Raw genomic sequence first — 26,291 nt, forward strand, 5'->3', positions numbered from 1 at the left:
AGAAACAGACAAATATTAGCATAGATGCCATTCTTCTAATGATGTAGCAAATACATAGAGTGTTATGGGAAGTGTTCCCGGTTCCGGTTTACCTAATTAATGCAGCCTAAAAACCCTTTACAGATTTGGATATTAAAAGCATATTAGTATGTTATGTGTAAGCCAGGTTAAAGAGATGGGTCTTTAATCTAGATTTAAACTGCAAGAGTGTGTCTGCCTCCCGAACAATGTTAGGTAGGTTATTCCAGAGTTTATTCCAGGTGCCAAATATGAAAAGTATCTGCAGCCCGCAGTTGATTTTGATATTCTAGGTATCATCAAATTGCCTGAATTTTGAGAACGTAGCGTAAAGGAGCTCATTCAAATACTGAGGTGCTAAACCATTCAGGGCTTTATAAGTAATAAGCAATATTTTAAAATCTATATGATGTTTGATAGGGAGCCAGTGCAGTGTTGACAGGACCGGGCTAATATGGTCATACTTCCTGGTTCTAGTAAGAACTGCTGCATTTTGGACTAGCTGTAGTTTGTTTACTAAGCGTGCAGTACAACAACCCAATAAAGCATTACAATAATTTAACCTTGAGGTCATAAATTCATGGATTAACATTTCTGCATTTGACATTGAGAGCATAGGCCATAATTTAGATCTATTTTTGAGATGGAAAAATGTAGTTTTACAAATGCTAGAATCGTGGCTTTCCAAGGAAAGATTGCAACACAAAATAGCACACCTAGGTTCCTAACTAATGACGAAGAATTGACAGAGAAGCCACCCAGTCTTAGACAGTGTTCTAGGTTATTACATGCAGAGTTTTTAGGTCCTATAATTAACACCTCTGTTTTTTTCAGAATTTAGCAGTAAGAAATTACTCGTCATACAGTTTTTTATATCGACTATGCATTCCATTAGTTTTTCAAATTGGTGTGTTTCACCGGGCCACGAAAAATATAGAGCTGAGTCTCATCAGCATAACAGTGAAAGGTAACACCATGTTTCCTGACGATATCTCCCAAGGGTAACATATAAAGCTTGAAGAGTAGGGGCCCTAGTACTGAGCCTTGAGGTACTCCATACTGCACTTGTGATCGATATGACACCCCTTCATTCACTGCTACGAACTGATGGTGGTCATATAAGTACGATTTAAACCATGATAATGCACGTCTGTTTATGGCAACAAAATGGTCAAGTCTTTGCAAAAGAATGTTGTGGTCAATTGGGTCAAACACAGCACTAAGATACAATAGAGCTAATAGAGGGATACAACCACGATCAGATGATAAGAGCAGATCATTTGTAACTCTAAGGAAAGCAGTCTCAGTACTATGATACGGTCTAAATTCTGACTTAAAATCCTCACTGATACCATTTTTTTCTAAGAAGGAATATAATTGTGAGGATACCACCTTTTCTAGTATCTTGGACAGAAAAGGGAGATTCAAGATTGGTCTATAATTAACTAGTTATTTGGGGTCAAGTTGTGGTTTTTTGATGAGAGGCTTAATAACAGCCAGTTTGAAGGTTTTGGGGGCATATCCTAATGAAAATGAGGAATTAATAATAGTCAGAAGAGGATCTATGACTTCTTGAAGCACCTCTTTTAGGAGCTTAGATGGTATAGGGTCTAACATACATGTTGTTGGTTTACAAATGAAGATGTCCCCAAATGGAGGTTTTTGGCAATTTTGTCAGTTTTTGCTTACTTTTAAATACACTACAAATGTGTATTTTTGTGTCATTGAGAGTTCGTAATCATATTTTAATATTGCAAAACACAGATACAAGTAGCCTAAATGTTAAATTAAGCAAGTCCTTTTTAAGATCTGCTTGTAGTAGGCCTACCACAAACTATTTAGATTATTTTTCAATTGAGCTTGTTCTGTTTTGAATCCGCAGGGCTTGTTTTCTCAGATAGTTCATTAAGAGCCACACCCTTCTAATCTGAGGCCAGTATAAATCAAGATCAGGTGCGTGGCTTGGTGTTGCTGTGGAGGTAAGCTGGTTTCTCTTACAATGTTTAATTACTTTAGGTAATAAGGTTGGTTTGAATAAATGTCTTCTTTTTCATAGGGTTTTTTAAGGCTCTGAATTAATTCCTGCTTGCTGTGGTATTTGAGTAAAATGGTGAGATTACTGATTATGATTTTCACTGGATTTTTGTTCTTATGTAAACCTTTTACTACAGTTGTGACTTGATGTGTGCTTGTGTTTTTTTTTTTACACAAACCAGAGGGAGTGTATTTCCATACATATTGGTCAAGCAGGTATCCAGATGGGTAACTCCTGCTGGGAGCTGTATTGTTTGGAGCACAACTTCCAACCAGATGGGACTGTTGTTGGTGATGGCAGCACTTTGGCCGACTCCTCTTTTGGCACTTTCTTCAGTGAAACTGGTGCTGGGAAATATGTTCCTCGTGCAGTTTTCATTGATCTAGAGCCAACAGTCGTTGGTAAGCCTGAACTCCCTTTTTTGTGTGTGTGCATTTCTGCTGAAACTGCGTAGTAGTTCCTTCTGTTTGACCTTCAGATGAGATCCGTAATGGACACTATCGACAGCTGTACCATCCCGAGCAACTCATCAGTGGCAAAGAGGATGCTGCCAATAATTATGCTCGAGGTCACTATACCATTGGCAAAGAGATTGTAGACTCCGTGCTAGACCGGATGCGCAAAATGGTGAGTTTACACTTGCAAAAAAAAGTCCATTAACATCTATGAAAAAGGTCCTCTAATTTTTAAGTATGCATCGGAGTTCTTTGGGGAACTGAAATGTGAAGAATTCCTGGCTGGATCTGAGTCCTCACTTTTCTCTCTGTAGGCGGATCAGTGCACTGGTCTTCAGGGGTTCCTGATCTTCCACAGTTTTGGTGGTGGAACAGGCTCTGGTTTCACTTCTCTACTGATGGAGCGACTGTCTGTTGACTATGGTAAAAAGTCAAAGCTGGAGTTCTCTGTATACCCAGCCCCGCAAGTCAGCACTGCTGTGGTGGAGCCCTACAACTCCATCCTTACAACCCACACTACTCTGGAGCACTCCGACTGCTCATTCATGGTGGATAACGAAGCCATATTTGACATCTGTAAGCGGAACCTCGATATTGAACGCCCCTCCTACACCAACCTAAACCGGCTCATCGCCCAGATCGTGTCCTCCATCACCGCATCACTGCGCTTCGATGGAGCCCTAAATGTGGACCTTACGGAATTCCAGACCAACCTGGTCCCATACCCACGCATCCACTTCCCGCTGGTCACCTACGCTCCTATCATTTCAGCCGAGAAGGCCTACCATGAGCAGCTCTCCGTACCAGAAATCACCAATGCCTGCTTTGAGCCAGCAAACCAGATGGTGAAGTGCGACCCTCGCCGTGGAAAGTACATGGCCTGTTGTTTGCTGTACCGTGGTGATGTGGTTCCTAAAGATGTGAATGCCGCCATAGCCAACATCAAGACACGTCGCTCCATCCAGTTTGTAGACTGGTGTCCCACAGGGTTCAAGGTTGGCATCAACTACCAGCCGCCCACCGTTGTCCCAGGAGGGGATCTGGCCAAGGTGCAGAGGGCTGTCTGCATGCTGAGCAACACCACTGCGATTGCAGAGGCCTGGAGCCGCCTGGACCACAAGTTTGACCTGATGTATGCGAAGAGGGCTTTTGTGCACTGGTACGTGGGTGAAGGGATGGAGGAAGGGGAGTTCTCTGAGGCCCGAGAGGACATGGCTGCCCTGGAGAAGGACTACGAGGAGGTTGGTGCTGATTCCACAGAGGACTGTGGGGAGGATGAAGAGGAGTATTGAGCATTTAAATCTAGGAGTAAATAAACTTAAAAGCATCTGAACTTGTTTGGTTATTTTGACTATTCCGTCATCTTGTTTGTGTTTGAGCTGCCAATGGTGAGGTATCTTCCTGAGATTTAAAAATAAATATGTAGTTCTGCTGTAAGGCTAAAATTTTAGGGTGCATCCTGAAACCCCTAATTCTGCAGCATAGTTTAGCAAAGGCAGCGGAAACGAAGCTTTCCAGTCTCCGGTTCAACTTTTACCAAGTATGTGAATCTGCTGAAGTAAATGCTGCAGACATCTAGATCTTGCAGGATGTTCTTTGCTAGAATCTGCTTTCCATCTGAAGTGCAAAATTCTTCAGGTTCTCAGGACTTAATACTGATCATGCGGATCCCTTGCAATAGAGGTTTTACTTGTCCTGCAAATAGTGAACGCAAGGTTTTTTTAAAAAAAAAAACCGGTATGAAGACTTGATTATGCCACACAATTCTGCTGTTAATCTACAGCTATTAAGGTTTCCTTTAAACTGCACCCATTCACTTTTAACCTCACAGCACTTTAAAACCCAAATTTAAATATTTACTTTTAGATGTTATTTGTCAATTTTAAAATTTATATATTGACGACAGAAGTGCAAAAAAACTGCAACCATTGAGTGCATTGTGGCCAACTGGCCATGCCATACTTTTTTCAATTTATACAAAAAACAAATTGTGCATTTAGTGTGTGGATTGGGACACCCATCCACAGTGATTGGTAACCTTAACAGTTTGGTGAAGTGCCTATGGCAATGATCCGAATCTTATACTTCTGGGGATCCTGTGGCAACTGGCATTGAAGAATTGAAACCCTAATGAATAATATAAAAAGGTTTTGAAAGTTGAACTACTAAAGGGACATTCACAAAGCATGCTACCTAACATTTAAATGGAGTGCAGTAGAACAGATGATTTCGGGGAGCTTTTCTTTGGCTACCGTTGCAAACAAATTCAAACCACAAAAAACACAGACTCTTCATTTGAAGAAAAGCATTTATTTTGTGAGCAGAAGTTGAGCAACTTTTAAGTTGAACAGAGAAAACATTTCAGGAGATGGACCGTCTATGAATATATAGATATCTTAATTCAAAACTGGACTTTTGAAGATATTTCATATCCCCATCTTTATACAAGTGAACATAAACGTCAAAAATTCTTAACTTTTTTTTGTTGTTGTTGAGGAAGAGACAAAGCGATTTAGGTATGTTTTGCTTAGCAAATAATGTAACGAGCTACAATACTTTTATATATTTATTGCCATAACATCTTAATGAGACAGGATAAAGTAAAATGTTTATGTTTGTAGAATCCCGGTGCCTGACACTGAAGCACCATTTCGTCATGGACTGATGTTTGACAGACAAGTCATTTTTCATGCAGCCCTTAAACACAGAAGCAAATGTTTGAATGTTTTTTTCTTTCTTCAAAATCTTTGCAAATACTTACAAACGCTTACAATCATTCAAATGGTGATCAACAAACCTAAATGTCATATATGAAGGCATTTAAAGGAATTGAATTTAAAATGGAATAAAGGCAAGTACTTTTGGTATTCAAACTAAATACACAATGCCGACATCTTTGACCAGAAAAAAAATAAAATAAAAAGGCTTTCTTAATGTTTACGCATCCCTTCCTTTTTAATTTTTGACCAAAAAAATGTAAGTTGTTAATAACAAAACTATAAACAGTTTCAAAAAGATAATACCTCTACAATGTAACAATTAAGATCCTTCACTGAACTTAAAGTACCCTCATCAGCCATGAACGAAGTTACAATTTCGTAAGTTAAAGAAACACTAGCATAAACCTAAATAAATGTGAAATTCCACTTTTGGTGTAACAACTAATTTACGCTTGGGCTCAAAGTAGGTGCTAAGTGCAAAGCAAAGAGCATGTAACAGAGAAACTTACTCCAAACTCTGGATTTATAGAAATGGATTCATTTCTTTCTTGTATGGGTGTGGTATTTGTAGTGTCTACTTTTACACTGGTAGACATCGCATAAGCATTGTGTATCAGTCTCAGGTAATTTAGTCGAAAGGGCTGAAGTCCCTCTCCAAGTTTTCAGATTCATCATCATCAGAAAAAAAGTCATCGTCATCTATGTCTTCCTCATCGTAATCCTCGTGCCATTCTGGAACGTATTCATCGTCATACTCGTCATCCTCCTCTGCTTCATCACCAGGGTCCTCGCCGGCGTAGTTGTTGTTGTCAGAGTCTCCAGACTCAGAGCCTCCATCAGATTTGGACCTAAAAATAAAAAAATAAAAAAAACGAAAACTTGTACATTTCAAGATTGGTCAGAAGTCAGTTGTGCTTCTCTGTAAACGTGTGGCCGCTCACTCTTTGTTGGCGTCTGTGTGGTTCGCCAGATTTGAAGCCTGTGCGGTGTCCTGGTCTGGCCCAGTCTTGGACTGATATCCCACACGGAAGTCCTGCCAAAGAACACGATTTGTCCCAGATGGTCAAATGTGGGCTTTGAACTTCTAATAAACTAATAAACAACCCCAAAGAGTACAGAAGTAGATTTACCTGAGTGGAGTGCTGGAGGATGGCCACAAGACGCTCCTGAATCCGGCGAATGAGCTCCAGGCCAGTGTTTAGGTGTTCAGGTTTTAGGAGTCGGACACAGGATGCAATATCAGTGCACTGCAGCAGTGTCTCCTCTGAAACCAAAATCACAACTCATTTTATCATCATATAGCCAGTGCATCAGAACTAAACATCACTGGGTTAGAGCATAAGAGTCAAAAACAGGTTTTGGAAGTAAACATCCCATTCGATATACAGGTGCTGGTCATATAATTAGAATATCATCAAAAAGTTGATTTCACTAATTCCATTCAAAAAGTGAAACTTATATATTATATTCATTCATTACATACAGACTAATATACATTTCAAATGTTTATTTCTTTTAATTTTGATATTTATAACTGACAACTAAGGAAAATCACAAATTCATCAGAAAATTAGAATATTGTGAAAAGGTTCAAAATTGAAGACACTCTAATCAGCTAATTAACTCAAAACACCTGCAAAGGCCTTTAAATGATCTCTCAGTCTAGTTTTGTGGGCTACACAATCATGGGGAAGACTGCTGACTTGACAGTTGTCCAAAAGACGACCATTGACACCTTGCACAAGGAGGGCAAGACACAAAAGGTCATTGCAAAAGATGCTGGATTTTCACAGAGCTCTGTGTACAAGCACATAAATATAGAGGCGAAGGGAAGGAAAAGATGTGGTAGGAAAAATAGGGATAACCTCACCCTGGAGAGGATTGTGAAACAAAACCCATTCAAAAATGTGGGGGAGATTCACAAAGAGTGGACTGCAGCTGGAGTCAGTGCTTCAAGAACCACCACGCACAGACATATACAAGAAATGGGTTTCAGCTTCGCAATCCTTGTGTCAAGCCACTCTTGAACAACAGACAACGTCAGTAGCATCTAGAGACAAAAAGCACTGGACTGCTGCTGAGTGGTCCAAAGTTATTTCTCTGATGAAAGTAAATTTTGCATTTCCTTTGAATATCAGGGTCCAAGAGTCTGGAGGAAGAGAGGAGAGGAACACAATCCACGTTGCTTGAGATCCAGTGTAAAGTTTCCAGTCAGTGATGGTTTGTGGTGTCATGTCATCTGTTGGTGTTGGTCCACTGTGTTTTCTGAGGTCCAAGATCAACACAGCCGTATACCAGGATGTTTTAGAGCACTTCATGCTTCCTGCTGCTGACCAACTTTATGGAGATGCAGATTTCATTTTCCAACAGGACTTGGGCCCTGCACACAGTGCCAAAGCTACCAGTACCTGGTTTAAGGACCATGGTATCCCTGTTCTTAATTGGCCAGCAAACTCGCCTGATCTTAACCCCATAGAAAATCTATGGGGTATTGGGAAGAGGAAGATGTGATATGCCAGACCCAACAATGCAGAAGAGCTGAAGGGCACTATCAGAGCAACCTGGGCTCTCATAACACCTGAGCAGTGCCACAGACTGATCGAATCCACGCCGCATTGTTGCAGTAATTCAAGCAAAAGGAGCCCCAACTAAGTATTGAGTGCTGTACATGCTCATACTTTTCATTGTTATACTTTTCATTTGGCCAAGATTTCTAAAAATCCTTTCTTTGTATTGGTCTTAAGTTATATTCAAAATTTCTGAGATACTGTATTTTCCAGACTGTAAGTCGCACTTTTTTTTTATCATAGTTTGGCTGATCCTGTGACTTATAGTCAGTTGCGACTTATTTATCAAAATTAATTTGACATGAACCAAGAGAAAACATTACCGTCTACAGCTGCGAGAGGGCGCTATATGCTGCTCAGTGCTCCTGTAGTCTACACTGAAAACACAGATATAACACAATACGCCCTCTCGCGGCTGTAGACGGTAATGTTTTCTCTTGGTTCTTAGTTCTAAATAAATGCGACTTGTAGCCCAGTGTGACCTCTATATGTTTTTTTCCTCGTCATGACGTATTTTTGGACTGATGCGACTTAGGTGGCTTAGGTGTGACTTAATAGTCAGAAAAATACGGCACTGAGTTTGGGATTTTCCTTAGTTGTCAGTTATAATCATCAAAATTAAAATAAATAAACTTTTGAAATATATCAGTCTGTGTATAATGAATGAATATAATATACACGTTTCACTCTTCACGTTTCTAGAGAAATAAATCAACTTTTTGATGATATTCTAATTATATGACCAGCACCTGTATAAACCTTTTAAGACCAAGAGCTCAGATGATATGTGCTTCTCCAGATAAACAAAACGAAACATACATACGTGGATAATTTGTAGAGATGTTCCAATACCCGGGCTCAGGGTATCGACCGATACCGAGTACTGATCCGATACCTGGGTGTGTATCTGTATATACAGCTGTATATACTACTAGCCCTGTGTAAATTGCTAGAATTATTTTATGGTGTTCTTCAGACTTATCCCTTAATAAAACATGAATAAATACATGGTGAACTACTGTATTACAGTATTTTTATTAACTGACATGAATTTGACAGTAATATTATTTATTTTCTTAAGCGAAAAAGAACTTCAAATGCAGCCAAAAATCTAACACCGCAAACTAAAAAAAGTATTTTAGTTTTACAATATAACTGTTTAAAAAAACTGCAACAAATAAGTCTAGGAATATAAAAAGTGATACATTAATCAGATAATCTCTTTACAACAAATCAAGTAAAAAACAAGCAACCGTCTAGGCATAATTATTATCATCAATAGAGATGTGTATTATTAATATATTGTCAATTTACTCACGTTAAATGAAACGGTAAATTCTCATGAAGTGACGGTTTATGCGTTCGTGTCCTCATATAGTGACACACGGCAGAGACTACAAAACAGCGAGCTCCCGCACATCTGCGCCCATCACCCACAGAGATGTAGAATTTGCAGGGGTAATATTTAAATAGTATTTTGCAGTTTAATATTCACAGACAATAGTATATTCGGCTACATTCTGGAGCCCCGCGCTTAGACTAACATGGAAGCGACTGAACGCAGCTGCGGGTACCGTATATACTCAAACTTACTACCGGTACTACAGAGACGCTGGTAACATCACATTTGTACATTTTCAGCACCGACTTGGTAGTGAAGTGGCAGTACTTGTGGCATCCCTAGTCACTGTTTTACTGTCTGGTTGGTCCAGTCTGAAATACTTTTAAACAGCGGACATACTGCGAACCACTGATCTATAATATAGAAGTGGCTTCACTGTCTGTTGGCAGTTTAGAACGCGATGAGCGATTCAATCATATATAGAACAGGGGATGCTTGTGGAAACACAGCACAACTTCCTGTGTTTGCAATGCATTCGGAGCAGCGGTTAGGCAAAGCTAGCGGTCATATCTAGGTCTTGTTTAAGAAAATGGTATCAGATCGGCATATGGGTTCATGTACTCGCCGATGTCAGAATTTGTTGTGGTATCGGTGATATTTCCGATACTAGTATCGGAATCGGAACAACTCTAATAATTTGTTAATAGTTTCTTATCAGAGCTTTTTGGTTTGGCTCAAAGTCTACAACTTTTCACTCCAAAGTGTTAAGAAATCCCTGTGAATGGGACAAATCCTTCCAAAAACAAGGCCACTGCAGTGGCTAAAGCTGCAGTCTATTGGTTTCTTTGAAAACATTCCCAAAAGCAATGTCGAGTGGCTGATTGGCAGATTTCCTGATCACCAACCAAGCAGGATCTGCAGGGCATTAGTATGAAGGTCCAGAGCTTCTGTCTGTTGCTCCATCACATCCATCTTCTCTGTGTCCTGGTTGTAATAGCTGTAAACACAGGAGTACGCCAGCACCTACATGACAAATGACACAAACACAGCATTAAGAATAAAAAAAAACAAAACAACTGGAAATATTAAACAAATCATTGAAGCCATTGAAGATTCCCACCTTTCGAGCTTGGGCAAGAATCTTGCACGCGTCGATCACAAATGTCAAAGACTTCATCTGTAAAGCTTCATTTATAGAAAACACCTTGTTTTCCAGATTGATTGCAAAGTCCTAGGGGAAGCAATATTCAGACACTAAAAACCGTTTCAGTTTGAAATGGATGTGATTAATGGCTCCAACAAACCTTGGCTTGGTTATGAAATGTGCATCTCTCATTGTAGTCTTGGAACTTCTTCTCTTGCCTTGCAGCTTTGCTGACCTGTGATTGCATATTCATTTACAATTATTATTTACAAAATCCCAATACTCGATTATTTAAAATCAGTGTTTCTGATTTGAAATGTAGGTGCGAAAATTGTAGTTTTTGCAAAACAGTTAAAACATCGTTTCATATTGAATGAATTGGCACAAAACTGTTTGTCCCTTTTGTGTATTACATTTAAGTTAAAATCAGTAGGCAAATATTGCTGTTTATTGCATTTGTGTTAGTGCATATAAAATGAAAAACATTCCTCCTTGTGTTCGGTGAATAAAAGTGTTAGGAATAGGATTATATTGCAATCATTCTTTGTGTAATCAAAATACGAATTAAACTCAATATAGCCATTAATTTATCGACTTATTCTTCCATTATAACCATGTATTTGCCTGTGTATAGAGAACGAAATGTGCAGCCATTCTAAAAAGAGGGTGAAGCTGCACCTCGTATTTTGACATTAGACAAAATATATACTGAGGCCCCCCTTTTCCACTTAATATAAATCGAGGCATCCTGTCTACTTCCTGAAATCAGACTGGAGTCCGCCAAAATAGGTCAAAAGCTGATAAACAATAAGCACATTTATGAAATGTATTGAATATTCCCTAGAGTAGAGCATATGGAAAACTGTATGCAATCTGTGTAAAGAGTGTGCAAACACAAACTCGCTCAGCTTCATTATCTCTGATAATAATGTCTACTGTATCTTCTCAAGACTTCGAGGGTGATTTCTCACCATGGCTGAGCAGTTGTAATAATCTTTATGTGTTGGCTTCCACGGCTTCAGGCACCTCCAGCAAAATCCATGATTACACTTGGCGCACGTCATACTACACCGAGAAAAAGATATAAGGCATGCATTTAGTATTAAAGTTAACTGATCCATGTTTCATTAGTTGAAAGATAAATGCGAGACATTTGCGCATGCACACTCACTGCAAGCAACCCTCGTTCTTCTCGATCTGGGCCTGGCAGCTGGGGCATCGTTTGGATATAAGTTTGGCCAGATGTTTACTCTGTGCTTCCATACTCATTCCCTCGTAGTAGCCTCCATCATCCATCCACTGAGACATGTGACTGCAGCTGGCTGGGTAGTGCGCCTGATGAACGGACAAGAGAGATTACTGAAGCATGCCTCTAGATGACGCAGCACTGAACCGGAGGAAACTGAGCTGGGAGTAACTGATTACATCTGGATTACCTAATCAGACTCCAAAAATTAAGTACTTGTAACTAGATTAAACAGAATTAAAAAAAATACTCAAAATCAGACTTGTTAATTGATTACATGTCAGTATTAAATATTTTTATAATTAAGTATCGCATTTGCATGTTCACGGTTCTCTGACATTGGTTAATGATCATCAGATGGCATGCAGGTAAACAAATAAAAATAAAGTGTAGTGTAAATTTTGTCATTCACACTTTTAAATACATTTTAGCTTTTCTATAATAAACTATAGTAAAAATGATTTTACTATGATTACTTAGAGCAGCAGCAAGAGCGTAAGTTTGTCATGGCAAACCGATACATTTACTCGATACCTTTGAATTACTTGCGCTATGTCTATTTCTTACTGCGCTATAATAAACGCGTTGAAAATAACTCACTATAGACACGTTTGTGAACAGAATGTCAAAGTAGGCTTTTATTAAACAAATCAAGGAGTGAAGATCTCACCCACTGCTTTAAAACAGACATGTCAGACATGACTCAAGTTAAACACACAATAGCAGACACACAAACACTTCACAGCCTTTTTAGTAAATCTTACTGAAAATGGCTGATTGTTTATAATATAAAGTCTACGGCTCGCTTCTGTTTTGTGTAACTCGAATATAATTTGGTGTAAATAGTCCTCCTCCTGAAATGCTGAACACCCAGCCGCTATCAGAGCGTCCTGCAGATCACCTTTATGAGACCGTCCGGGTCTGGAGACATCAAGCATGGCGTCAGCCCCGGACTTTATTTTGGTTAGGGCCAGATTTCTCTGCAGTTTTTGTACAATGTGAAAAATGCTGAATATCCATTCATGCCATGCAACATGAAAGCAGTATATACTATAGGCTATTATTCGCCAATATATATATATATATATGTATGGATTTTGTTAGTTTTCTTGTAAGGATGTTTTAATATTGCTCACTTTGGCTGAATGTGTTCGATAAAGCCGAGCTTTAATCTTCAGAAATCCTACCCAAATTCATTAAACTAATATACACTGGTTATTTTACCTGAAAATAAATTTGCCTGAAGTGCATGATATCAAAATGTTTATTGGTATATACCAAACGGCAACCATCTGCGCTCTCTCGTGAAACCATCACGGAAGTGACTAAAACTGTAATTCATCGACTGGCCGCTTGAGGCTGGCTGCAAAAGGGAGTCAATCCCATAGACTCCCCATGTTAAATTGACCAACTTTACAGCAGAAAAAAAACCTGTTTACAGCCTGGTGCAAAAAAATGGTTTTGGGTCTATATAGCTAATTTCGCCCTTCATGACAACTGTGAGGGGGGATAATTTTTTTTATAACTCATCCGTTTAAATTATATTAAGCCTTAAAGTTCTGCATAATTAAGGGCGTGGCCACTTGAGTGACAGGTGGAATGACGTTCTGGTCACCACCATTAATCAACCAGTCCCGCTTCTTTACCCATTTCCGATTATCCGTGAGAGACTCCACCCACTTTGAGCTTCAAAAATGCTCTTCAGAAACCTACGGGTGACGTCACGGACACTACGTCCATGTTTTTATAGTCTATGGTATATACCTTGCAAATAACTTTTCAAATTGAAATATTACAGCTGGAACTTAAATTGAACAGAAATAAAGGTTAAAGAAGTAAAATAAATGTAAATATTTCGAATAAAAAGAAAAAATAAATAAAACAAGCATCAGTTTTACAGCGCTACTGTGGCTGATGCGTGTCACATGACAAGCAAGACTGTCAAAAGCAGAGACATAATTTATGTGTTCATGACCTTGTAATACTTAATTGGATGATTGCTCTGCGCACTTAAACTCCAATTAGTCCAAAATGCAGCAGCTAGAGTTCTTACTAGAACCAGGAAGTATGACAATATTAGCCCTGTTCTGTCAACACTGCACTGGTTCTCTATCAAACATCGTATTGATTTTTAAATATTGCTAATTATAAAGCCTTGAATGGTGTAGCTCCTCAGTACTTGAGCGAACTCTTATCGTATTATAGTCATTCATGTCCGCTGTGATCTCAAAACTCAGGTAATTTGATAATACCTTCAATATCATAACAAACTGCAGGCGGCAGATCCTTCTCCTATTTAGTGCCCAAACTCTGGAACAATCTACCTAACGTTGCTTGGGAGGCAGAGACACTCTGTCAGTTTAAATCTAGATTAAAAGACCCATCTTTTTAATCTGGCTTTACTATAATTCAAATGTTAGGCTACATTAATTTGGTAAACCAGAACCAGGAACACTTTCCATAACACCAGATGTACTCGCTACATCGTTAGAAGAATGGCATCTACGTTAATATTAGTCTGTTTTATTCTTATTCCGAAGTCACTGTAGCCACCAGATCCAGTCTGTATCCAGATCAGAGGGTCACTGCAGTCACCCGGATCCAGTCCAGAGGGTGGATCAGCACCTAGAGACGACCTCTAGACGACCTCACAAGACCACGAGAACCAGACGAGTCCTCTGCTCAATCCGATTTGCGTTGCAGCCTGGAATTTTTTTTTTTTCCCCATTTCTGTCACCGATTGAGTTTTGGTTCCTTGCCACCGTCTCCTTTGTCATTGTTGGCTTGACTGCACGGACACTATTAGAAAAGAGCTGAACTGAGCTGGACGATGACATCACTCAATCAAGAATATTTTCTGTCCTCTTGCATTATCAGCTCTCATTTTTCATGTTTAACACTGCAAAGCTGCTTTGACACAGTCTGTACTTTATAAAGTGTTGTATAAAAAAAAGGTGACTTGACTACACTCTTAACATCAGTCTGTCAAGCATTATAATATGATATTATGATAATGAAGCATTATGTAATGATAGAACTTCTGTAATTAGAATTAAGATTTGGTATAAGTGTATGAATGCATATTTGTCATTTTAACCGAACTTAGGACTGGTGCTGGTGCTTAAGATATTGTTGATCATTCAGTGTTTCTGTAAAAAACAAGGGAGAAAAATAACTAACAATAATACTGATAAGATAATAATACTACTATGAATTCTACTACTACTAACAATATACAACGCACTAAGGCTTGATGAGCTGCTGGGTTCATGAATATTAATCACGTGGTCAGCGGTCGCTCAAACTGATTTGTTGAAATCATGATCGGGACCGTAATAGATGAGCACCAGCCAATGATATTGCAGCTTGCGCATTAGCTCCGCCCACTATCGGAGAAACCAGTATATCTTCTGCTTGTTCTTAAAAGCTGAACGATTCTAAATGAACTCCGTTATTTTGACCGGAAAGTACAACAAAGAATTATCTTTTACATGTAGCACGTCGATTCAGTGTGGCATGTAAGTCTCTTGCTCTCTCACTCTTTCTCTGCGTGTGTGAGAGTCACATATGTGAGTGATATACTCGCATTGTAGAGGATTGATAGGCATTACTTTCTTTACACATATTTTGAGTAGCTCTATACCAGCTATGATTAGAGATCAGATCATGGTTTAATATTAAGATGAGACATTAGGCAGATTACCTCTGGGAAGTTACAGCTGAAGCAGGAGGACCAGCAGCACTTGGAGCAGGTGCCCATGCTACCGATGTTCTCCTTGCACAGGACCTGGTCACAGCCCTGAGGGTTGGTACACCAGGTCAGGTTGGAGCAGCACTCCACGAAGCCTCGCAGCAGAGCGCTGTCATACTGCAGGAGGAAGCACAGGGTACAAACTCATTCTCTGGTCCCTCAGCCCACTGTGTGTGTGTGTGTGTGTAGACCTGCACATACTTTGGCAATGGTGTCCTTATCAGTGAGGATGTTGTGAAAGAACTTGGAGGTGGGCTGAGCCCGACAGTCTGTGATGGGACAGTCGCAGCTCATGACCAGGTTCTGTTCGATACGAGCAGTGAGGTACTCCTGCCAGCAGGACTGACGGGAAACAGAAACGGCATGTCAACACAAGCACACAGTTTAACAACAGTAGATACTGTGCATGTTTAGCATCTAGTAAAAGTGATTTAGAACTAAGCTATCAATGCATTGGGGGGGTGGGGGGTTACTAATACTGTGCTACAGCATAAACCCTCTCTTTGAGTTATAAAACTACGGTCAAGATTAACTAAAAACATGCAGTGAAAAATTACAGATGAAAAGAGATTTCTGAGGCTGAACTTACTGAATACGCATTGTAGGAGTTTCTCTTTCAGACACCAAATTTATGAGAGGAGAGCATTGAAATACTTTGGACAAACTTTCCACTTCCATCTGAACATTTATGAGTCTGTTAGCTGTGGGTCATCGGTTTAATAAAATATGATAAATGTGACCCTGGACCACAAAATCAGTCTTAAGTGTCAATTTTTCAAAACTGATATTTATACATCATCTACAAGCTGAAAGCTTTATTAGGATCGGAAAATATTTGGCTGATACACAACTATTTGAAAATCTGGAGTCTGATGGTGCAAACAAAAACAAAACACTGAGAAAATCACCTTTGAATTTATCCAAATGAATTATAAGCAATGCATATTATTAATCAAAAATTTAGCTTTGATATATTTACAGTAGGAAATGTACTAAATACCTTCATTAACATGATCTTTACGTAGTATCCTAATCCTAATTTTTGCTATTGCTAAAAATATACCCCAATGACTTAAGACTGGTTTTGTGCTCACATATAATAATAATAAAAAAAACTAATAACTATTTCTTTCCCTTCCATGAAAACTTCCACTAAAAATACTTGCACTAAATAGAATTAAAATACATCCATAACATTTTGCTTCATCACTTTACATAAACTACAGGCGCTGGCTTTTTTTAAAACTGACTTATGCAACCAACCATGAAACCAAATTATGTTTTTCAGTCTCTAATGCTCACCAAAGCTGCATTCATTTGGTCAAAAATAAACTAAAAACTGTAATATTGTGAAGTATTATACTGTATTTTAAAATGAAATGTATTCCTGTGATGCCGGAGCTATTTTCAGCATCATTACTTCAGTCTTCAGTGTCGCAATAACCATTTCTTATTATTTTCAATGCTGAAAGCAGGTGTGCTGCTTAATATTTTTGTGGAAACAGCTTTTTCATGATTCTTTGATGAATACAGAAACTTCAAAAGAACAGCATTTATTGGAAATAGAAATATCTTTATAAATGTAAATGTCTTTACGGTCACATTTGATTGGTTTATTGCATCCTTGCAGAATAAAAATATTTATTCCTTAAAAAAAAATAATGGTCCCACATTACATTAAGTTTCTCTGACTACTATGTACTTACATTTAAAGTTATATTTGATAAAATGCACTTTTGTTAAACATTTACATTGTACTTATATTTAAAAAAAGTAATTCCTGTAATTAATTTCAGCAACTACATCTATAGTTACATCTATAGTTTACCTCCATCCCGTAAACCACCCTTAAATTTAACCATAGCACCAAATCGGTCCATAACCGTATCCGTATCTCATCCGTATCTTTTAGCCCTACACTCACCCTGCAGCAGTAATGCATGCAGCTTAGCATGGGAGGGGGGTCACTCTCTTTTGACTGGGATAGGCACACGGGACATTGGACCACGGGGCCCGGGGCCGGCTGGGGGTTTCGGATCTTGAGGCCGGCAGCCAGGACCAGGGCGTCTGGGTCATCGGTGTACCGCTGGATCAACAGGTCCATGTTCCATTTGCAGTGCATGAGCAGGTGCTCGGCCCGGTCCAGATCCAGGCTCAGGGTCCCCGCCACCTGCTGGACGGTGCGCTGCATCAGCTGCTTGACCTCGTCTTGAGTCATTGTGCGACCCATGGAGAACAGCACGGCCTCCAGCACGCCGTCCTCCAGGTGCTGAGGGGGAACTATAAGGCCTCCCAGGCTGCAGAGGGAGATATATACACAAAACGTCATTATGTGGATGTGGACGGGGAACTCGCTGACTTTCTGGGAAGGGAATTTTGATTCTTAACAGCAGGCCCAGACAGAATCTGCAGACATTTCCAAATTTGCAATGGTAGCATGGTAAAATTAAACACTACACCTACACTGGTAGCTGGAAAAGATATTTAATAAACAAACGAAATGGTCTTCTAATACTGTGGAGCTCTGCAGTGCTTTTCCATGTGGACTTGCTCATCAACATTTGTTACCATATGAAAGCCTTCGTAAAACTTTCTGATGTGCACCATTTTTAATAAGGCAATGCTGTATGATGAGTATCACTCAGCATTGATTAATATAGAAGCTGTTCGTTTTGAAAAATGCATCACTTTGAAATGATATCAGCTGGGACAGCCTGAATAAATTTAGGGATGAAAACCTCTTTTAGAGACGTTTGAGTGTTTGACATGATATGGATTCATCTAGCTAAGAATAACTTACAAATGAAATGATTTAATTCAATTACATAGAATAAATGAGCAACAAACATGATTCAAAATTTAAAATGTCTTTATTTATTTTTTTGGGTGGTTAACATAAGTCGCCTTGTTTCAAAATATCTAGCATATTTACGCTAAAATACTGTGCTGATGAAACATAATTATTGGATTTGGAAAAAGTGGACAAAAACAAAGAACCAACAATGAGTCTTTTAAGTGGTAGTTCACCCAAAAACTAAATCTCGTCATCTACTCACTCGAACGTCGTTCCAAACCATAAAGACTATAGTTCATCTTCAAAACACAAATGAATGAAGACATCTGAATTTAGCCTCATTGAATTTGGTAAAGGAAAGCTTAAATGTGCTTGCTTGACAAAAAACAACCAATTAATCAAGTATGTTTTAACAGCAACTGACCATATTTGATGCATGTTGATCAATGAAATCTGTGTGTGACTCTTCAGAAGATTCATACACATTACTTTTACTATGTCTTATTGCACGGACAAAATAAAAACTGTATTAAAGTTTTGGATGCGTAGACTTTCAAATGTATAGACAAAAAGCATAAGACTGAAGATGAAGAACAGTCGGGTCACAACATGAGGGCGACCAGATGACGACACTTTTCGTTTACGGGTGAACTAACCCTTCAACTACGACACAAACAGGAAGTGAGCAGCTTTCAATGAATAACAGACTCAATTTCAGAGCACTGATGATGATCACAAACTGAAGTGCTATTTACAAGTCTAGCAATAAAAGAAAAAGAGCATCTCTTAAGGCATTGCATTGGTGATGCTAATATTCATCCTGACCAATGAGGAATGGACCAGCTCTGTCATAGCTACTGCAACTGCAATGTGAAACCAGATCAAAGCAGATAAAAAAAGTAAAAAAAAAAACAATTATTCCTGTGCCAGTGAAAATGCACTAGCCTGTGTTTTCCTCAAATAGGGACTCCGCACTGAAACCTAGTGAGCTGCTTCCCTGTCCCTCTTCTAAAGTGAATAATCTGGAGCGCTCTACACGAGCAGAAACTCCACACGTCCCACAAACAGCTCTCTGCACGGGACACTCGACTCAAAACTGATTCCTAGAGAGCTTAATGTTAGCTAACGACAAACTGTCAGCCCATCTACATAGGCAAATCACTAGGTTTTGGAACAGAGCAGCACACACAGGAAATATAAAGAGCTTACAACAAAAAAAGCAAGAGGGCAGTGAAGCTACTCGCCCCAACGAGTGCACCTGTTTGGCATCAGTGCATCTCTCATTTCAGAAAAAAGACCAGCCCTGAGAGGGGAGAAAAAACGTCAGTGAAAGCCAAGGTCTCTGCCTCCTTTCTTGCACGGAGAGGGGTCTAAGGATCAAGGGTTAAGGGTCATCAGCACACCTGGTGTCGGCTTTGCTGCCGCTTGCAGAGCTTTTTTTCGCATCCATCTTAAAGGAGAACTGCGCCTGGCCCTTTCGGGGTGTGGTCGGGTCCTCCATCAAGAACTCCACGATGTGTGGGCTTTCCTCGTTTCGGCGGAGGTAGCCTTTGTTGATGACGTGCATGATGCAGGACAGCACGTCTGTAGTGCTGCAGCTGAAGCGAACCGAGGCGTGAGTCCGACCCGCCTCCTGCTTCTGACAACTGTCCAATACCTGCAACAGCACAGCAAACACAAACTCATCTCCTGTAACGGGGCTTTTCATCTCAAGTCAATGGCTACCATCTACTGTTTGGATACTAAGATTTTTCTAAATATCTGTTTTGTGTTCAACAGAGGGAGAGTAAACAAAAACAAAGGGCTGCCTACGGGTTTGCTGGTGCATACTTCACCTTGAACACTAAATTGTCAATATGCATCTCTTTCTCGTTCTTCATGATCTGCACAACGAGACAGTAGATGTAGTTCCTCTTCCTCTCCAGTGTGAGCGCAGCATCTTCATCCACATTCAGGTAGGTCTGCTTGGGAAGCAGGAAATGGTAACCGTGTCGGTCTGAGCTCTCCGAGAGGGTCTTCTTGTTCAGTCCCAGGACCCCTGAAAAATTCAAGTCAGATGGTTCTAGAGTTAAATGGGGTTTCCATTCCATTTTTTTTTTGTTAAGCATTTAATAAGTCATTCAGACTCCACAGGTCAAAATCCAAAAAGTTTCTTTTTTTTTATGTTTTTCTCACCAAGACTACATGATTAAAAATGCAGTAAAACGGCATTGTGAAATATTACTTAAATTTAAAATAAGAGATTTCTATTTTAATACAATTTATCATTTGTCACATGATCCTTCAGAAATAATTCTAATATGCTGATATGAAGCCCAATTATTACGGATTACTTATTGCTTTGGATACAACTTTGGAAAATTCAGCTTCATCAGCCATCAAAGGATAACAAGATTTCAATATATATATATATTTAAATTAAAGATTATTTGTATGATATTTAACAACTTAACTCTTTTACTGTATTTTGATCAAATAAATGCAGCCTTTGTGAGCATAAGAGACGTATATATATATATATATATATATATATATATATGTATCCAAACACATACACATATATATATACATACACATGTATATATATGGACAATCGTATTGCAAACTTTTGACCAGTAGTGTATATGATTCTTAAAATACTTCCTCTATATTTATCCCTTGATGCACTGATTTGTTTTTAATCGATGCATCAAGAAAACAGATGTGATGAAGTTGTGACCTTTCATGGGGTCCTGTCCGGAGCCGGTGTGAGTGAGGATCCCCTTCTCTCCCGTCAGAGGCTTGAGGGCATGGCTCAGCATGGCAGGAGAGAGACCTGTGGCCTGCTGCAGCATCTCCACACTCACATCCTGTAGAACAGGAGGAAAGTGAGCAACTCTGCCATATGACCACTTCATATCAAGCCCAGGGCTGTACTTGGTCTTCAGCTCGTACCTCATGTTTGTTGAACTGTAGCAGGATGTACATCTGCAGCGTGGAGACGTAGAGAGTACAGGAGCCGTACTGAAGCTCAGCGTGGCCGAGCCAGGTCCACTGCAGACGCCGAGGCTTACTGTGGGTCAAACCATACATGCGCTGACCTACAGGACAGACACACACATACAGATTCACTACAAACTACAACAGAACAGGATGTACTGATACTAGGCTGTATCGTTGCACTGCCAGGCATTATGGGTTTTTCCACTAACTGTTGGCGTAAAACTCTGTGAACTCAGCCAGGTAACTGCAGAGTTGAGCGGGGAGGTGTTTGCTGGGCTCCTCCAGGTAGCAGGGAGCGGACACAACCCAACAGCGTGGGGACAACACCAACACTTTCACCTCACTCTCTTCCTCGGGTTCAGACACGTCCTCATCCGTCATCTGATCAAAAACACAAGATGAACAGCAAAATGGACCGCATTAGCCTTTAAAAGGACAAAGGATTTCTAGAAGAAAGTCTGCCATGTGGTCAAACAGCCACTAAAAACCGCTTCCTCTCTACCTACTCACCTAAAACTAAAACATTATGGGACGTGTTGTTGAAATGAACTAGCCAGATGGGGTTTAAAGGGTTCGGTCACCAAAAAATTTAAATTAGGCCATAAATGACTGACTTTGAAGTCATTCTTCTTTCATACAAATCCAGTTGGAGTTTTTTTTTTTATTGTCTTTGATCTTTCAAGCTGTTTGATCCAACTCAGCGGGTGCTGCACTGCATCGGTCCAAGAGAAGTTTAATAAAAAGCTAATCTCACATAAAAAAAAAAAAGTGTCTCTGGCTCCAGAGGGTGAACAAAGTCCTTCTTTTCCACGTACATCATTTCTGAGTGGTGCATGCGTACATCTGACCTCCATACATCATTCCCCCGAAACTGCTTCGTTTACAACTGTGAGCGTAAACTGGATTAAAGTGATCATTACTTAGAATACGGATATTTTTCTTACAAAAACTCATCGATTCACTATAGAAAGATTTATGACTTACCTTTCATTTTTGGATAATCTAAACCTTTAAACTTTGTAAGTTTGGTTTGAAGGCGATTAAATGTTAAAAGCACAATGTTTGCTTACCATTTTTTATTTGAACACAAACGTAACAGGTGTGGTTGTGTGGAAACAATCAGAACCGAAACAAAGGTTGCTCTTCGTCGTCTCCTTTCGCATTCCTATAAGCTTGTTTCACAACATTAGATCTAAAGATCAGAAAAAGCCCTAACATAGACCCTCCCCTCAAAGAAACTGGTCAAAAGTGACAAAAGGGTGTGACCTATCTGCAATCCGATTGACCAAAACGCATCCTTATAATACCAGCTGTAAACAGGGCCTTACATAACATGTCAATCCCGCTCACCTCCTCAAAGTTTTCCAGATTAGTGTCCAGCTGCTGTAGACGGTAAAGATGAAACTCCTGCTGGAGCTCCTCAGATTCACTGAGGTTGGTCAGCATCTGCTGGGGAAAGCGGTTTGGGAAGCAGGTACCGATGTGCTCCACCACAGCGCTCTCTAACCACATCTTCCCCTGACCCAACAGCCGGTCACCCAGATAGTACCTGAACAGTGTGAAAAACACAACTGTATTAATGGTTCGTGTCTTCCCAGGACAAGTTTCTTGTGCCGTGCGTTTTGATCAAATAGCAATTATGGCTCTTTCAACAATGAAGTAGTAAAGTTGATAATCGAACATCAAATATTATAGAAAAGATAAATATCACTCAGCCCTAGCTAGCAGCAGCTGTTTTCATGCCTGTAAAAGTGCTCGAAGGTGTTGGCCAGCTCCAGTCCGGAGAGGAACAGCATGGGCTCCAGGAAGTGCTGGAGCTGGTTCAACGTGTCCACATTTCCAGAGTCCCCTCCACTTTCCTGGATCATCTTGTCTATGTACTGTGCAAAACGCTCGCTCACCTTCACATGAGGAAAATAAATCAATAGAATTACATTCAAATCCTCATCTCGATTCAAAATGGATTGCTATTCCAAAAAACGAATGAAGGATTCCCTGTCGACTCACATGCATGGCGGTCAGGATGGAGAGCTGGAGCAAGGCGGCAGAAAAGCCCTGCCGGAGCGCAAGCACAAAGGCAGTGTGCTGGCCGAAGAGTTCCTCCATGGCGTTCTTCAGCCGGAGGAACAGAGCCCTGTAACGCTCTACGAAGTCAGGGAGGCTGCATGACGAATCTAGGAAACTCTTCACCTGGAAAGAGCCGAACAAAAACTCCAGAATTACAGGAATTGATGATAAATGTAATTTTGCATCAGTACAGTTCATTATAGGCTGAGACACACTGATGGTCAATAAACATGTTGTTTTCATTAAATGAACTGAAACATGGACTTATGGAACAGGTATTTGGACTAATCTGATAATCCTTCCACATCTGCTAAATAAAACCGTAGTAGTGATGTCACAGTACCAAAATTTCAGTATTCGGTAACGATTCCAGTGATTCCACGGTTCTCGGTACCAAGACAAAACACAAAAATATGCTAATTAAAAAAAAATAAAAAATTTAATCACTAAAAGTAAAACCAATGCCATTCTTTATAATTATTTACAATTGTGTTTAAAGTTTTTCTACAAGTAATATAATTATGAAAAACGGTAAACAAGTTTCACCCAAATTTGTCTTTTAATTAATGAAATTGAAACATGTTATTTTTTGGTAAATAAAGGGGATTTGCTATTAAAATTAAAACAATGTTTTATTCATTTTTTCAACAATAGTAGCAGTATCACATTAATTCTACTAAATAATAGTAATATTTCTAGCACATTGCCTTTATGTAAAAATGAATTTTTATTTTGACGTGAACATCTTTAAATTGACACTGGTTTTACTTAAATGAAATGGTAAAATGCTTGTGAAGTGACTCAGAACAGTTCTGGTGATGTTGTTTATGTATTTATGTCCTCATTACTGAAAGCGTCCCCCGCTTCAGTCTATGTAGTAAACAAACCATTCATTCATTCACACAGAGACGAGCAGAACATGCAGGATTCATATTTCAACCAACTTTGGCTTAACTTTTACAGATACTGGTCCAAATGGAGATTTGATTTGATTAATTTATGCTAACTTTGACAAATTCGGTGACAAAACTGTCCATATTAAAATGTTAGTTTAATTTTCATGACTGGATTTTGAGATTCCGTCCACATTTTCTGCTTCGCGGAAATCATAGCGATGTATTTGTCAAGAACCAGGTTGACCGGGTCCTCGGTACCACCGGTACTTAAAGAAACCTGGTACCGTGACATTTTCATTCTTCTTTAGTACCGATGTGGTACCGAAGTCACGGGTCTTTTGACAACAGTAAACTGTAGAAGCTTCTTTTAACACATTTCTCCTTAAAACTTAAAATAAAAGTCTAACCTGTCGCTGAACGACACCTTGCCAGCACAAAGCGATGCCTGCAATGCTGCTAGCATTCTTGACTTTCGGTTTACTAGAGGATGATGATGAGCTTACTACAGTCATTTCCTTATTCTTTCCCTCTTTACCATCTGCAAAACAACAAAAACACATAAATAAAGACTTTCAACAAGTTGCTGAAATTGTCAAAAACAAGGGCTGCACAATTAGTCAACGTTTTCGTTGTTTTCAGGGTTTATTTTGAATGCTGAGTCTTTTTGGCCTCCAAAAAATTTGATGTAAAGCAATGGCAATGGGGTGCAGAAAAGCATTTCACATGATTTGGAAAAACGGCACATTAAAAACTGCCGACTACAAGTATATAAGGCTTTCTGTAAATATATAAAAAAAGCAGTTTTCTGATGCAAAATAGAATTTTAATACTAAATATAGTAATGATAAAATTCAGTATTTTATAACATTACAACACAAATGATATTCAACTTGACCAGGGTAAAAAACTAAATAAATAAAACCGAGTCAAACTAAAGTGGACCAGATAGAAATTCACTTTCCTGTTTTGGCTTCAGTGTGAATGCTAAGACGAGAGAGTTCACTTGGATTTGATTTTGAAGGAGATGAAGTGTTTGTAATGACAGCAGAACATCTACAAAACACAACATCACTTTGGAGATAAAAGGGCATTAACAATTAACAATTTGCAGTCTTTCAACAACCTCACTGGCATGAAAGATGCTGTTCCAAAACGGTTTATGCTTTTTTTTTCTTGATATTTTGTCATCTAAGCAACCGAAACACGTGAAATGTTTCTCACAAGTCACAAATGATCAAATTGTGCAGCCCTACCAGCAATTTGAATGGGAAGCCAGAGCAATTCAAAATAAAATGTAAAAAGACAGTGCAACTGGATAATATTAAAAAATAAGAATATAAACAATTAAGAGGCATTGTCATGGTTAGTTTAGACTTGGGCTGATGGATAGATGGATGGGGTGCTACAAAACACATCAAATGAAGTCAAAACAGAACAACATTGGCATCTACACTATTACTTACTCTTCAAATCTCTGCTTCTGTTGATACCTTCTGAAAACAAGAAAAATACCTTAAAACACAGAAGCCTTCATTTAACACAATCTACAGAAGGTGGTTCAGAAATATCACACCTGTTCTCTGGCTTACAAAGACACATGAAACGAACAAACATGTCTCACATATAAACAAAAGTACCCCACAGCTGACACTCCACTCTCTAGAACGAGGTTGTGTAGCTTTTACTGTTTAAAGGCACTCACTGGATTTGATGGGAGGTTTGAGCTCTTCTGTATCAACTGTGCTCGTGTCCACATGGACCAGCAAATGAGTGAGACGCCGCACGCGAGAGTTGAAGATGGAGGCTGAGCTCTTACACCTCTTGGAGGAATCGGCCTTCTCCAAATAATCATTCATCAACCAGGACAGAGGGCTGAGAGCAGAAGTCTCTGTTATAAAGAAAAAGATCAGAAATTACATCCAAATCACATGGACCACCAACAGTTTATACTGCATGAAATACCGGATAATAAAAGCACTTTTAATAATTTGACTGTTTTTGCATCTATCTAACATAAACCATGTAAAAACAAAAATGATTTTTATGTATTCGTCAGATGGTCTCTTTATTCTGGAGACTTCAGTCATTCTGTTACCTGAGATAGTGATGCTCTGTACGATGGGGGTGATGAGGGCTTCCCAGCAGGTCCGGCCTAAAGCCTCTGCGGCCTCAGCATCAGGCAGGAAACGGTCAGCAAACATCTGCTCATGTTTCAGGGCACTGTTTAACCTGAAGCCCAGAGAGACGCACATAAATATAAGAGGTTTTAAAGTC

At 39.3% G+C, this 26,291-nt stretch overlaps 2 protein-coding genes across 5 annotated transcripts in view; one reads left to right on the plus strand and one right to left on the minus strand.

Moving 5' to 3' along the window:
• The first annotated feature begins 1,975 nt into the window (after positions 1 to 1,975).
• LOC128026501 (tubulin alpha-8 chain-like) lies at positions 1,976 to 3,841 on the plus strand. Its single transcript, XM_052613738.1, has 4 exons — positions 1,976 to 2,128; positions 2,235 to 2,454; positions 2,532 to 2,680; positions 2,823 to 3,841. Exons 1-4 carry the CDS (start codon positions 2,126 to 2,128, stop codon positions 3,798 to 3,800), a joined length of 1,350 nt encoding a protein of 449 aa, XP_052469698.1. The 5' UTR covers positions 1,976 to 2,125; the 3' UTR covers positions 3,801 to 3,841.
• A 961-nt stretch (positions 3,842 to 4,802) lies between these two features.
• LOC128026500 (cullin-9) overlaps positions 4,803 to 26,291 on the minus strand; it is a 53,447-nt gene continuing 31,958 nt past the window's right edge. Inside the window, exons 20-42 of one of the 4 annotated variants that reach the window (XM_052613734.1) lie at positions 26,113 to 26,246; positions 25,720 to 25,905; positions 25,481 to 25,507; positions 24,425 to 24,555; positions 23,062 to 23,244; positions 22,798 to 22,955; positions 22,405 to 22,603; positions 21,264 to 21,435; positions 21,007 to 21,152; positions 20,792 to 20,921; positions 19,908 to 20,110; positions 19,476 to 19,729; positions 17,203 to 17,575; positions 15,480 to 15,620; positions 15,231 to 15,395; positions 11,453 to 11,616; positions 11,253 to 11,346; positions 10,442 to 10,516; positions 10,258 to 10,368; positions 10,043 to 10,160; positions 6,359 to 6,492; positions 6,170 to 6,261; positions 4,803 to 6,076 (exon numbers count right to left, since the gene is read on the minus strand). In XM_052613734.1, coding sequence (XP_052469694.1) covers positions 5,857 to 6,076; positions 6,170 to 6,261; positions 6,359 to 6,492; positions 10,043 to 10,160; positions 10,258 to 10,368; positions 10,442 to 10,516; positions 11,253 to 11,346; positions 11,453 to 11,616; positions 15,231 to 15,395; positions 15,480 to 15,620; positions 17,203 to 17,575; positions 19,476 to 19,729; positions 19,908 to 20,110; positions 20,792 to 20,921; positions 21,007 to 21,152; positions 21,264 to 21,435; positions 22,405 to 22,603; positions 22,798 to 22,955; positions 23,062 to 23,244; positions 24,425 to 24,555; positions 25,481 to 25,507; positions 25,720 to 25,905; positions 26,113 to 26,246 — 3,610 coding nt within the window. In that variant the 3' untranslated portion in view covers positions 4,803 to 5,856. Of the gene's footprint in view, positions 6,077 to 6,169; positions 6,262 to 6,358; positions 6,493 to 10,042; positions 10,161 to 10,257; positions 10,369 to 10,441; positions 10,517 to 11,252; positions 11,347 to 11,452; positions 11,617 to 11,701; positions 14,677 to 15,230; positions 15,396 to 15,479; positions 15,621 to 17,202; positions 17,576 to 19,475; positions 19,730 to 19,907; positions 20,111 to 20,791; positions 20,922 to 21,006; positions 21,153 to 21,263; positions 21,436 to 22,404; positions 22,604 to 22,797; positions 22,956 to 23,061; positions 23,245 to 24,424; positions 24,556 to 25,480; positions 25,511 to 25,719; positions 25,906 to 26,112; positions 26,247 to 26,291 lie in introns of those variants that run through there. The other 3 variants (XM_052613733.1, XM_052613735.1, XM_052613737.1) reach the window with 3 other exon arrangements.

The sequence above is a fragment of the Carassius gibelio genome, chromosome A13, assembly GCF_023724105.1.
Source record: "Carassius gibelio isolate Cgi1373 ecotype wild population from Czech Republic chromosome A13, carGib1.2-hapl.c, whole genome shotgun sequence".
Classification (NCBI taxonomy): domain Eukaryota; kingdom Metazoa; phylum Chordata; class Actinopteri; order Cypriniformes; family Cyprinidae; genus Carassius; species Carassius gibelio.